This window comes from Elaeis guineensis, chromosome 6 (assembly GCF_000442705.2).
Source record: "Elaeis guineensis isolate ETL-2024a chromosome 6, EG11, whole genome shotgun sequence".
Classification (NCBI taxonomy): Eukaryota; Viridiplantae; Streptophyta; class Magnoliopsida; order Arecales; family Arecaceae; genus Elaeis; species Elaeis guineensis.
In genome coordinates this window covers 20,653,944-20,668,178 of record NC_025998.2, presented here as the reverse complement: position 1 = coordinate 20,668,178, position 14,235 = coordinate 20,653,944, and the positions used below count along the sequence as shown (strand labels likewise).

Here is a 14,235-nt window from a genome sequence, read left to right as displayed (position 1 = left end):
CATATAGCGTGAATTACAGTGAATCAACATATAATAGAAAGATTTTATTTTAAAATATTTTAATAAATAATTTAAAAAATATTATTTTATAATTTTTTTTAAATTAATATTATTTATTTGATAAAATAATCCATTAGAATGATGTTGTTTTTCTATTACCTAAATTTTAATCGTTTTATTTTAAGTTCAAGTAATCTCAACAGGGTTGGCAAGTTTTAGTGAGCATTCCTTATAACTGGCAATGAAATAACCGCGTCGTCGGAACGAAACCTCGGGTGCTGCCAGCAATCGGGGGAGAGAGAAATAGCAGAGACAAGTGAAGGGAAGGCAAAAAGGAAAATAAAAAAGGGGTAACGGGGAGGGGATGGTGGTTCGGAAGGTGGGAAGTATGAGGTGGGGCGGACGATCGGCAAGGCACTTTCGCCAAGGTGAAGTTCGCGCAGAACACGGAGACCGGCGAGAGCGTCGCCATGAAAGTCCTCGACCGCGCCACCATCATCAAACACAAGATGGTCGACCAGGTCAGTTTGCCAACCCTAATCCACTCTTTTTCCCGTCCGAGTCTTAAACACGCCATGCCCCCACCTTCGAGCTCTGTTTCCTCTCTATCTTCATCAGAGCGTCACTTCCAGCTACTTTACCAATTATCAACATGAAATAATATCATTGTTGGGTGCTAACCAATATTCAGAATCGATCTCAACTGTGACAAGAGTGATTTGGGGCTGTGAATTTTGGAAACATGATTTGCTTCTCTTACTCATTTCCCTTTGCAGATTAAGAGGGAAATCTTCATAATGAAGCTCGTGAGACATCCCATGTCGTTCGTCTTTATGAGGCATGCCTCTATCCTCCTTGTTCTCCGGCTTCGCTACGTATTTCTGTGTACTTACATACTCGACGTTGTTTGCCTGTTTTTCTGGCAGTTGTATGCTTATTAATCGTGAATAACCTTTGTTTGGATCGTGTAGGTTTTGGCAAGTCGGACAAAGATTTATATAATCTTGGAATTCATTACCGGTGGTGAACTTTTTGATAAAATCGTAAGTCTTGAGCATCGAGAGTTTGAATCTCAAAAGCTTGACCCTGAAATCAGCAATTTCTGAACTGTAGCTGCTCAATGTCTAGAAATTGAATTCCATGTATCCTGTGATGATAGAAAAAATACTTGTTATGTGGACTCTTGATCTCTTTACGTTAAACCCAGTTTATGTCAAGTTGTCAAACATCGCTCCCTGGGCTCACATAGGTTCTATATTTTGATTGGATTTGGAAGAGCCTTTTAAAATAGAGTTGTTGAAAGTAAATTCAGAATGACAAACTTGAACATCATTCATATTTTTAGTACATTTGGACTCCTAAGCATGCTTCGCATGTATAAATTTATTCACAATATGATTATTCTTATCAAATTACAATTGAATTTGACTCAAAAAATATATGTTACAGTCTGCAAGTTAGGCTTATTACTATTCTTCGGTCTAAGAGGATTTAGCTTATTTTAAATTGAGATAAGCTCTACGAGTTCCAGGTCCATCCTATCAGACATATAAAATCAGACTCATTTCACTTGAATATTTGGGTTCATGAATGATAAGATGGGTCTAATTGACTGAGTTTGCTTCAAACATTTTGATGACCCCACCCCATAACTATTGATAAGTAATTAATGCATCTTCTTCATATGAAGCTAATCATCATCAACATTAGCTAACTTCTTCATTTTTATTGACCTCTTCTGTATCATCACTCTATCTTTTCTCTTTAGACCACTATTTGAATAAGCGCCATTCTTGGTTTAGTTCTAGGTCCAGAAGGAGGGAAACAACGCACTAGCAGAAATGAGAGTGTAGCTACATACCATGTTACATAACAGAAAAAAAATCTACAGATTTAGGCACATGCATGTTTGCTGTCTCTTGTGCAGTTGTGCATGACTCTTGTTCAACATCCATCATGTTACATCAAATTCCGCTTAAATCTTGTTGAATGGGGTGATCAGTAAAATCCCCAATATTTATATGCTTTGAGTATGAGCTAGCTGCAATCAAAATCATTTCATGTTAATGGTTCTGATAAAGGGTGCTTTGTGATGTAGAATCATTTCATGTGCATGGAAGGTCCTATGGACAAATATCTAGATTGCTGTCCAGTTTTCAGAAAAGAATAGAAGAAGAAAGTTTGATTGTTATTATCAAATGAGAAATAAAATAAACCTGCCTTGTAAGTTAGTGAACTCATAGGGCTGCTAGAAATTCCACTTTGAAGGTTTATTGGCAATGAGAAGGGTCTTGCTGTAAGCGAAACTCAGAACGCACAGAAGTTTATGTGCAGAAGTTTAATGCGAGATTTAGAAAACTTAATGCAATAGATTAGCAAGCAGAAATAATATAATAATGCTATAGGAATAGAATTGAGAAGAGACATAGGGAGGGAGACAGATAAGAAGGGCTAAAGCTAGCCTAAAGAAATCCTTTCTTTCCTTGAGAACAATTCACATACCATCATTTTAGCGGTCAGTCATAGGGCCTTTCTATAGCTTTTACATGATTTTTCTAATAATAAACTATGACTACTGAAAAACAAGTAGTTGATATCTATGGCATACGGATGTCTAAGTTTTCTTTTTTTTGAAACAAAAAAGTAAAATTCAGACTTCCACATAACCCTATTTTGGAAAGGCACTTAAATAACAAGAAATCAAAATGTAATGAATTTGACTTAGCTAATCCAATATATTCCTAAAGCAGGACCTTTGAATATTAAATCCAACATTAAAACCTACATTAAAATAGGGTAAAGCAATAATCTATTCACCATCATTTGCTTTTTCTGCAAAGAATTCATCACTGAGTTCTTAATGATTTCTTTTCCACGCTTCATGATTGGATTTTCAAGATTTGGTGACAGAGACCAACCTGAGAACTTGCAATCACTCCATGAATTGGCTTTCATGGTTCCTATTGATCAATGACCATGAAGCTTTTGATCACATGATCAATAACAATTATTTCTGATTTGCATACTTGACAAGTTGGGGATCTTCAAAGTTCTTGGATACAATCACAATCCTTGATCACTAGTGATCCATGCCTTCATCAATTAGAAATTGCTCTGAAACTGCATCTTCAAGGTTTTTACTCTTATGAACCTGGTTCCATAGGCATGCCACATTTTTAGTTAGTCTTTTGATGTGAAATATTGTTGCTTCTAAAATTTCCATAAATAAAAATTTTCAAATGTGAGATCTTCATCAATGCCACTGCATTGTAGAACATCTCAGGCAATGGCATAAGGATGCAACAAAGCTTCAAGTGATGCTAGATCATTTTTAATAGATCACATCATCATGCATCTCCTTGAAGACCTTCTCATATTTGACATACTGATGAAGAATGTTGATCATGAAACTTAACTTTTTAATTGTTATTGTGATGACAGGGAAAGGAAGCAAGGAGAGAATAGATATAAGATCAGGAAAAAGAAAAGAAGTTAGGATCTTTTAGTTCAAACTTCAGGCACAAAAGTCGATGTTGGTCTGAGTGGAGATAGCCTACAATATTTGCATGACTTCTTCTACAAGTAAATTATGACTCTTGAGTTCTGACAAACAAGCAGCCAATTTCTATATGGACACCCATCTTTCCTTACATTGCAGAATTCAGAATCCTAAATAACCATATGCAGACACCAGCCCAAAATATCTAAAAGTCATATTCTAATGACTCTGACATGGCCAATCCAATGTATACCTAAACTAAAAGCTTTGCACATCAATTCTACTTAAAACTTCCAAGAGCTTTAACAGAAATTCCCTAACTGTAGTTCCGAAATTATAATAAAATATAGGGTAAACAATTCTTTGACTAGGTATCAGCTTGTGAACCTCTAATAGCATGTAGTTAACTGGGAGTGATCTGATGTTTTGGTCTGAAGTGGAGGTCGCCTGATGTTTAAAAAATAAAGATTGGATTAACTGGGTTGTCCAGATCATGCATCTATATTAATTCCTCTCATCTTCGCTAACCTACTTCTCCAACATGTCTCCTCTCATTTCTTCTACTTTGTTTCGACTATTTGTCTTGTTTTTATTCTTTTATGGTATATATGTTTTGATCAAGATTTTAAATTCTGTAAGATGGGGTTGTCTTGATTTTTTTATGGAACGGGATGTACCGCCATCCTGTCCCGTGCCGACACTTAGGACAGAGGATGTTTCAATATGTCCTAATTGAGATATTGGGGGATGCTGGCGGGACGGCCTTGTCCCGACACATGGGATGGTACCCCTTTCCGATTTTCTGTGGGACGTTCCGCCGGGACCTAAATCCGTGGTTTCAATGTCTGTTTGTCTATGGTTTATTTCCCTTTAAGGGGCTCGTACTATAGTCTATAATTGCAGGTCAACAAGCTTTATGTGGATGATCTTCTCCTTGCAAGAAATTGTGGAGGAAAATCTTGTAAATTTATGAAACCATAGTCATGATATGCTATTGCAGATTCTCAGCTATGATCCTACCTTACTGTTCCTTCCCTGATTATCTCTAATCTTCTTTTTTTGACCCCTCATGCTATAATACCTCTTCATTGTAATGTATACTGGCCTATCCTGAAGAAAAGAGGTGCTGAGACTGTCCCAGCAGAGTTTGGTTGTATTTGTGTGTGCTGGGAAAGCTAACTGGTATGTGAGTTCTGTTGACCCTTGATCTCATCCAGGATGATTTGCTGAATTCTGATTGATTATGGCTGAAAATTAATTTTAAAAAATGCACACTTTTATCTGCTTATTTTCTTTATCAACTTGGGTTTTCAAAGTTAGTAATGTTGTACAAGTTTTTGATACACCAACTCAATTACAAGAAAGGAAGAATTTGTAATGGTTGACTAGTCTTATTTTTTTTTGGAAGGCAGAGCAAAAGGAGAAGCAACTAAGTTGTCTACCTCTTTCAATGAATTTAAATTCTATGAATGAGGTGCTAAAGTTCTGTAGATCTCTAGTTTTCAAGGAGTGAATTTACAATTGTTTTGATCTGATTTTGATTATTGAGAAAAAAACCACATTCCAGAAATCTTCTGGTGTCTTGTTGCAAACTGGCAAGAATAATTGGATTTTTGACCAAAGGGACAAATCCAGCCCTCGAACGAAGTAAATCTTTGAAAGAAATAGAGACAAATTGAAGAAATGAGATATGAAATGTTATTGCTGCAGTAAGTTGACAAAATACAGCAGCATACTCTCCCCCTTATAAACCTAAACAACCTCCAATAATAAATCAACGAACAATACATATCTCTTGGGACTCAAGGGCTAGAATTAAATGATGTGAAAATAAAAATGTATGGGCCTGCTAAGTGAGAAGATGAAAATGACATGGTGGGCACTTGCCCCTCATTCTTTCCTTCTGTATTTCCCTCAAGGCCTAATGACATGTATGGGTTGGCATCAATGGAGTTACTATTTACATTTCAAAACACGCATGTAGATACTTACTGTATATACTTGTGTGATCCTCTTGTCTAGGGTCTAGAGAATTTGACAATTCATATGTTTTTAAGACCTACAGTTGTACCAGAATCATTGTGACTAGGATAATACTTCTTAGAATGTTGGCATTCTAAGGACATTAAAAACTATATTTAAAAACTATATTTCAAAACTATATTGCAGATACTTATCATATATACTTGTGTGATCCTCTTGTCTAGGGTCTAGAGAATTTGACAATTCATATGTTTTTAAGACCTACAGTTCTACCAGAATCATTGTGACTAGGATAATACTTCTTAGAATGTTGGCATTCTGAGGACATTAAAAACTATATTGATATTCATCCATTATGCTGCTGTCTCTTGGCGGTTCTGTTTATATGTTTTGGTAGTTTTTAGTAAGAACCATTTTATTTTGTAGCTTTTTACTATGTTATTTTGTTGTACTCTTATTGATGGCATGTCGTATTTGCACAGGTTCATCGTGGAAAACTTAGTGAAGCTGATTCACGTAGGTACTTTCAGCAACTCATTGATGGGGTAGACTATTGCCATAGTAAGGGAGTCTACCATCGAGATTTGAAGGTGTTGCATGATGAGTTAAGTACAATATTGTGCATATGGTCTTTAATGAATTTCTTAGATTGATTTTGTTTTGCATACAGCCTGAAAATCTCCTCCTCGATTCACAAGGAAATCTGAAAATTTCAGACTTTGGTCTTAGTGCTGTGCCTGCAGAGGTCCTTTCTTTCTTTCTTTCCGTCTTCCCTTTTTTTGGGTACTTACACATGTCTATTACATATTTATGTTACCTTGCTTGATTTGATTATCTGCATATAGGGAGTTAGCCTTCTGCATACTACATGTGGAACTCCAAACTATGTGGCACCGGAGGTATTCATCTTGAAAATTTCTGTTTACACATCTACTAATTTAGATAACTGGATGGTGCTTCAACCTATCCTGAATATACAGTCACACATCTTTTGCTTCTAACCAATTCTATCAACTACATGTCTCTTTTATTTCTTGATAAGAATGTGGGATATACACTTTCTGGAGCTTAAAAGTTGCGTGAATGCATACATTTGCGTGTTTACCTGTATGCATGTACACGTGCCTATAGATCATCAAATTGGACTACATTATGCAAAGGAGAATGCAATCCTCTGTAATGTTGCATGTTTAATAACTGAGCAGATTAAGAGAATTTCATAATTGTTTGGTACATGAGCCATTCCAAAGGTTTAAAATACCAGTATCAAGACCTTACTGGTATTTAATTAAGATGGTTCTGTATTGCGTCAACTCCTAAAACAGTCCTACATCTTGGTACCATACTGCTTTTTTTTTTTCCAAGTTTTCAAGTTTTTAACTTACGCCATTTTTTTAGTGAACATTTATTTGTTTTTCTATGGTCAAGTGGTTTTTGAAGAATATGGGGTGTATGCTGCCAATATGGGTACCGACACCTGTGTTTTCAATAATATTTAAAAAATTATTGACCAATATAACCGAAACAACATTCATCAATCATATTATATATGATAGAATCATGAGTCTAGTAAAATCATCCAACCCACTTCTAATCATGCAACAAATAAGTAGTATGCAAACACTAATAGTGCACACATGCTACAATATTTTCTCCTGAAATTATTTTTATATTATTTTAAAGATTAATTTAATCTAAAAATATATATTATTTTGAAGATTAATTTAATCCGAAAATAATATATTTTTATAAAAATAAAATATATTTGTTTTAAAAAAAAGACAATTGTAGGGTGATGCCCAACCTACAACATATTGGAATATCATACCAAATAGGAAATTTTGGCATTAATTTCCTTGTTTTTCTTTGTTTGGCCAATTAATGGCGAAAAAAGTGGGGATTATGAAGACTTATTGGATGGATGATGTTTTCGACATCGAGGAAGGTGCATTGCATCAAGGATAGACGAATCTATCCTCCCTCCCTTCTCCTTTCTCCTTTCCTTCTCTCCCCCTCTCCCTCTCTCTCCCCCTCTCTCTTTTCTCAATTCACACCTGCAACAAACTTGTGACCAAAGTGAAGGGTAAGAGAATTGTGGTCCCCCAAGCTCTCTTTCTCCTTTTTTCTTTTCAACTCAAGTAGGCATTAGGTTTGGGTTGTGTTCAGTGCTAGCTAAATCGGCTTTGGTATTATGTGGGTCTTGTCCAACTTTCGACTAGATGGGTGGGACCAAAGTTTGTCATACCATACCAAATCGAGCAATATGGATTGTACCATACCATACCGGTTTGGTACTGGTATGGAGTTCCACGGGTGTACTGATATTCGATACGCTGAACTGGTGCCACGTTGACACAGTAACAGTGCGGCACTGGTATGGGATCTGATATTGAGACAACATATCTTGGATGGGACATCATAATCCAGTTAAGGATCAATGCCACTATACTAGTCTTATTTTCTTATTAGAATGATATGTATCCACTATATCCTCCTGTGTTAGCAAGTCCTTAATCCTTGTCACTCCGCTATCAATATCAAGTCTTCTTAAAGATCATGCCAAATATTTGAATAGTCCTTTTGCCATTGGCAAGAATAATGGTGCTCAAAAATCAAAATATATTATATGGCTAACTTGTTATGGAGCAATATAGTTCTATTATTAATTCTTTATAGACATCTCTAGACCTTACTTTCTTAAATGTCTTTAACACAATTGTTTTGAAATGCCAACAAAAAGGTAAATCTGTACTAATCCGTGCAAACCTTTTTATTCTAGGACATAGGTCATTCCTTAAACCATCATTATAGTGGGTCTAGATAAAAAAGAGGTTTTTGTGTTTTGAAATGCCAACAAAAAGGTAAATCTGTACTAATCCGTGCAAACCTTTTTATTCTAGGACATAGGTCATTCCTTAAACCATCATTATAGTGGGTCTAGATAAAAAAGAGGTTTTTTGGACCTTCAACATGAGTCTCAGCTAAGATTCAAAATGTTTCATTCTCCATCACATATAAACATTGTAATTCATTTTGCAGATAAGAACTAAGAAATCACATGATGGTAGTTTCCTTTATTTTTGAGTAAAAATATTGATTGGCCTTAATACATTCTGTTGAGGAAAGCCTTGGTGAAAAGCTACAAAGTTCAAAAGATATGCAGAATTGGCATTTGATTTTACAATTCCTTTTTTGAAAAACATGAAAAAAAAAAATCTTAGATAAAGTTGAAATGCATTAGTTGGAATCTTGGATTATCTGTACATCCATGTTTATAATCCTTGGGCACCCCAAACATTTGCTTAATTTAATTTCTGAAAAAGTAAATTGACTTGTTCAATTGTGTTGGTAAAAACTTTTGTTTTCTGCATATGGATTTTTTTCCCTCATTTGTTGTACTAGTGTGGTCAATGTAGCCTCATACATGCATGTCTTGCAACAGGTACTTAGTCACAAGGGTTATGATGGTGCCATTGCAGATATCTGGTCATGTGGAGTTATTCTTTATGTTTTAATGGCGGGATATCTTCCATTTGATGAGGTTGATTTAACTACCCTTTACACCAAGGTAAGTCATTTTTGTAGCTACAATTAGTGCTCTAATGGATTCATTAATCAAGCCTCCTATGATGTCACATGCGAAGTAACATCCATTCTCCAATTGGCTTGTCAAAAAGTGATCATTAATATTGAATTCTAATCTATGTTGAAACATACCAGCATTTAAGATTTCTTTATAGCTTTATCATTCCATTAGGGGTGGCAATTGGGTCAGGTTAGACTAGATAAGAATCAAGTCAGATTTAGGATAGGTCAGAAATCTTTCAACCTGAACTTGACCTTTTTATCAAACAGGTCAAAAATCCAAACCAAACCTGATCATTTATTAAACAAGTAACCCAAACTCGATCTACAATTGGTTGAATCATGTTAAACAGGTTAAACATTCCAATGCTAAAGCCAAGAAATCTAAATTAATTGTTTCTACTCTTTCACCCCCTCCTTCCTAGATAAGCTTACACTATCATGATATAAATTGTCAATTGATACTTATGTCAAATCTTACATTTCATTATTGTGTCTAATGCTAATGCTAATATGGTACTATGGGTTGTAAGGGGTGACTAATGCTTGGGCTCGATCAAGTTAGGCTTGCCATGGTATTCTGTACCGGTCCAAATTGGTCGGTACACGCTGTACCATACTATATTAGTGGGGAACCGGTCTGGTTTAGGCCAAATTTTCGTAAAAGGGTCTGAACCGGATCAAACCGGTCAGTTTGGTACGGTACTGGCCCGAACCATCTTCGGTCCGATATGGTATCGGTTCAGTCCGGTTTGGCTCGATTTTCTTTTTCTTTTTCTTTTTTATGTTGTTGGATGAAATTTTTTTTTTGATTTTTTTATTATCGGTATGATACGGTACGGTATGATACCATACTGTACCAATCAGCAATCAGTATGGGTTCCGATACCGAATCTGTATACCTTGAGGCTTACAATATATGAAATCCTGACCCATACCCGACCCAACTGGATAATGTGTCAAGATCCTTCGACTCATTCCCACCCATGAGTGGACCACTTGACACAATTTGATCTATTTGACCCATAACCTAATCTAATTTGTCAGGTACAATCCTTGACAAGCCCAATCTAACTTATCTAAGTCATTTTTTACCGGTCTTTATGAAATTTTCAAGATGAATTTAGTAATTAATATCGAAAAAAGATCAACCACTTAAGCAATCCTTATCCAAGATCATGAGTTAGTCCAATCGATACTATCTCAATCCAAATGAAAATCTATTCTCACAACCTGAATTGGGTCGAAACTCTAACCATACCCCTCCATTTAAAATCATATAAAAAATTTGACCCATAACCTACCAGACTTGAAGAATCCTTAGCCTATACTTGACCCGAATAAAGTAGGGTTGGGTCACAGATTTTTGGGTCAATTATTGCCGCCTGTCTATAGAACCTTTATAACATGACACCCATGAAAATGAATTCTGTTTATTTTATCCTTAAAAATTCTTAAAATAAATAAAAAACATGTTGAATGTTGAAAATGGGAAATGGAACTAGTCCAAGGGTGAGATGTGTCTACATACAAATACTACTCAACTAACTTAACAAGCATGCCCATTAAACTAATCCCAAAGCAAAATAAGTGTTGCTACAAGTTCTTTTTACCATTTGGCGAACATCCTAGACCAATGTCATAAGCGAAAGATATCATCTTTTAACTAATGTTAGAGAAGGTGGACATGCGAATCAAATTGACCCTTGTTGGAATTAGATAAGAGCATAGAATCTGGATTTTGGGTCTTGATTTATGCAAGTCAAAAGTGGAACATGAAATTTTGTTAAATATTAAACAGAAAATCAGATTTTGGATATTTTTCTCCTTCCTAGCTATCAATTTAATGACTATTAGCATGTAAGGTGACATTTTCATGAATGTATGTCTCCATGATTTCTGAGAATATGTAGGATATGTATGCAGAGCAAGAAATGGGCTTTGGCCGACTTTGAGCTGAAAGTTTCCTATTGACTCGGGTCTAAAAATTATGGCTCGACTAGATTTTAGGATAGGTTCAGACTTACCCTGGATCAACCTCATGCCTAAACCATAAACTACTAGTTTATGTTAACATTCCTTTTGTTTTTGTATGATAAGTCCTAATCCTAACTATTCATCTAATTTGGAAGCTTGAACTCTTCATCCTACCCATCCTCACCGGTCCCTTGCACCTCCATCATTTGGCAACCATGGCCAAACATTTCCTGATAAGCATATGGCTGCTGGCCACCCACCTAAATTGCTTGGTTTTAGCTGGCCTCATTTGGTGCTTCACAGGTGCTAATCCTCCCACTCAACCTCATTTACTACCATTATTGCCAGATCTTTAACCCTCTCCATCATCATCATCTGCTTGGCTCGTCTCTCTTAAGCCCAATGTCTTCCTTGACCAGCAAATTCCTAGCAGACCTTCATCAAAGCTCACTCCTCTTCCTTTTCTTTAGCAACATATCGGTGATCGTCACCTTGGCTTCCTCCTTTTTCATCTCTGTGTATCTTCCCTTCGTCTGCATCCTTGAAATCTTGATTTGGGAATGGTTATGGAGAAAGGAGGGGTTATGGGGAAATCAATCCTCCCCTTCCTTACCAAATTGAGCCCATTTGACCCTTGGGCCAGGCTTGGGCTTATGTTTGGGCTGGCCTTGTGCTTGATCACCTAGAAACTCTTATACCTTAAGGCTGGGCCCAGAGCCCACCTTGATTTATTGTGTACCTGCAAGGGGTAGCCTGGTCCAAATCTGGCTCATTTCCATCCCAACATGTATGTGTACTGTGTAGCAGCTCGAGGACATGAGTTCTTTCAGCAAAAGCATTAGTAACATTGTTGCTGAATAGTTTATTTAGTGTGTTTAAAGCATTAGTTATTGTAGAGTCACTAGACTATATCATTTATGTCATGTAATTTCTGTAATTCTGTAGGTGTAAATGTTATGATGCCATCGGCAACCCTTTTTCCTTTTTTAATTCCATCCTCCGCAAATTTTATAGACACTATCTCGGTAGTTAACAATTCATTCTGCCACTTACAGTCATCAAGCGATCTCAGTGCTCAAGTTGATTGCTAGGTGGTTGTTGTGTAGGTGGTTTGGACTTTGGAGTATCAAATGCAGTAAGCATAATGAGATTAGGATGAAAAGAGTATACTATTTATTTGGGATTAAAATTGTATTTTATGTTTTTGGGCTTGTTTTCTTGTAATATCTTTGCTGAGTATTGATAAGAGAATATACCTCAATGACTAATCTATAGTTCTAATTGGAACAATGCAAACTGGTAACTGCATCTAATTTTCTCTGAAAGTTCACATTCAACGAGTTGGTAATCCTGCACTCCCTTTTTTCTTTTTTGGGTGCAAAAAATCCCTGTTTGCTATTTTCTGTATTGTTTCTAGTAAACAGAAGTGTTCTGTCAAATAGTATCTCTTGGGAATAATTCTGACCCAACCTTTTTTCAAAAATATTTCTTACAGATTGAGAAAGCAGAATTTTCTTGCCCATCTTGGTTTTCTGGTGGTGCAAAATCCCTGATTCATAGAATTCTAGACCCCAACCCTGCTTCTGTAAGTAATAGTTATTTTCTTCTATTGTCTTTATCTGTGAGTAATATCAGTTTGATGAATCAACTATGTACCTGTATTCTCTATAGAGTTCATTTTTTTTATGAAAATTCCTTTAATGGAATTGGCTTCTCATGGTATATTCTGCACATAATTGGATTTTTTTTTTTTTTTGATCTATCAGATTTATCATCCATGTAAATGTATTGCAATTTTGTCAAAGGGGATCATTTTCATGGTGCCATGTACCACATATAGAATTAGCATGGTCTTGCAATGCTGTACCAGGCCATGATTGACATGCACTGGCACTATGATGTGCCTGTGCCAAGAACCGGCACGCAGCTGATACTGTGCTGTATTGACCACACCGACCAGCACCTTGATCCATTATACACATGCATTCTGCTGTACCTGACATGCTTCTATGCAGAAGCATGACACATCCTCTCCAATTTCATTGGCATGATTTTGCACTTTGTGGTTTTTCGTGAGGATAGGTACTATGGCTATTACATGTCATATGAATTTGAACACAGATCATTATTACTATTGTTCCATCATAGTCAATAAATATAGTTGTGGAAATAGTTAAATAATCTCTAATTGCTTCCTGATTATTAGGCACTCACATCATTTTTTGAGTTTCTGAATTGGTTATTAATGGTTAAGTCAAGGTTTGCAAAACTATCCCGAATTGTCCGGTTCAAAGTGTGTCGAGCCATAATGGTAGCCAACCGGGATGGTTCCAACATTCAAAATGAAACACTAGTAAGGACGGGGGGAGGGAGAGAGGGGGAGAGGGAAGGAGAGAGGTCGGGGAGGCCGTTAGAGGGCCACCGAGTCCTCCAGAGTTCCACCCTCCTCTGGAGAGAAGAAAATACATAGAGAGAGAGGGGAAGGAAGAGGAAAGGAGAGGCAGAAGGCAGGGAGGTTAGCAGTGGCCGTCGGAGGCTGTGGAGGCTCTCAGATGGTCAGATCTCTTTCCTCCATATAGTCGGCAATAAGGTTGCCGACTTCGCTGGTAGTTGGCAAAAAAAAAAAAAAATCATGATTCACGATAGAAACAAGTGCGAGTTGCCCATGTTTTAAATTGGTAAAGGGTGAGGAAGATCCGACCATCCGGGGGCATCCACGACCACTGTCGGCCTCTCCACCCTCCCCTCTCTCTCTATCTTCTTCTCCCCGGTTCTCCCTCTCCCCCACTCCGATCATCCAGGGGCCTTTGTGGCCCTCCGGCAGCCTCCTCGTCCCCTTCCTCTCCTTCCCTCTCCCTCCCTCTCTCTCTTTTTTCCTCTCTGGTCATTATTACCATAACTCTAGAGTGCTAAATATTATTGCATGGGTAGACATATAAAACATGGCATCACCATTCTTAGCATTTCGAAAATTGAATATCCTGCTTGCAGGGCTGTCAATGGGCTTGACTTCGACCTTAATGTTGGATTCCAAACACTGCCTACGCCTCGGTAGTTCTCATTGAAATCCAAGGTTGGCCATACCCTCAAAATAGAGGCCCACATGCAGCCTGGTCTCAGCAAATTTTGCTAGCAATTCTGCAGAGGTTTAATTTACATGGTTCCATCACTTCATTTAATAATTCTTATTT

General features: G+C 36.9%; 1 protein-coding gene across 1 annotated transcript in view; it reads left to right on the top strand.

The window, feature by feature from the left end:
* Positions 1-14,235, top strand: part of LOC105047007 (CBL-interacting protein kinase 8) — a 41,033-nt gene that overhangs the window by 305 nt on the left and 26,493 nt on the right. The window contains 10 exon segments of the mRNA XM_010925769.3: positions 380-409; positions 412-521; positions 777-816; positions 819-838; positions 972-1,043; positions 5,965-6,072; positions 6,153-6,227; positions 6,328-6,381; positions 8,925-9,050; positions 12,540-12,629. Coding sequence (XP_010924071.2) covers positions 380-409; positions 412-521; positions 777-816; positions 819-838; positions 972-1,043; positions 5,965-6,072; positions 6,153-6,227; positions 6,328-6,381; positions 8,925-9,050; positions 12,540-12,629 — 725 coding nt within the window.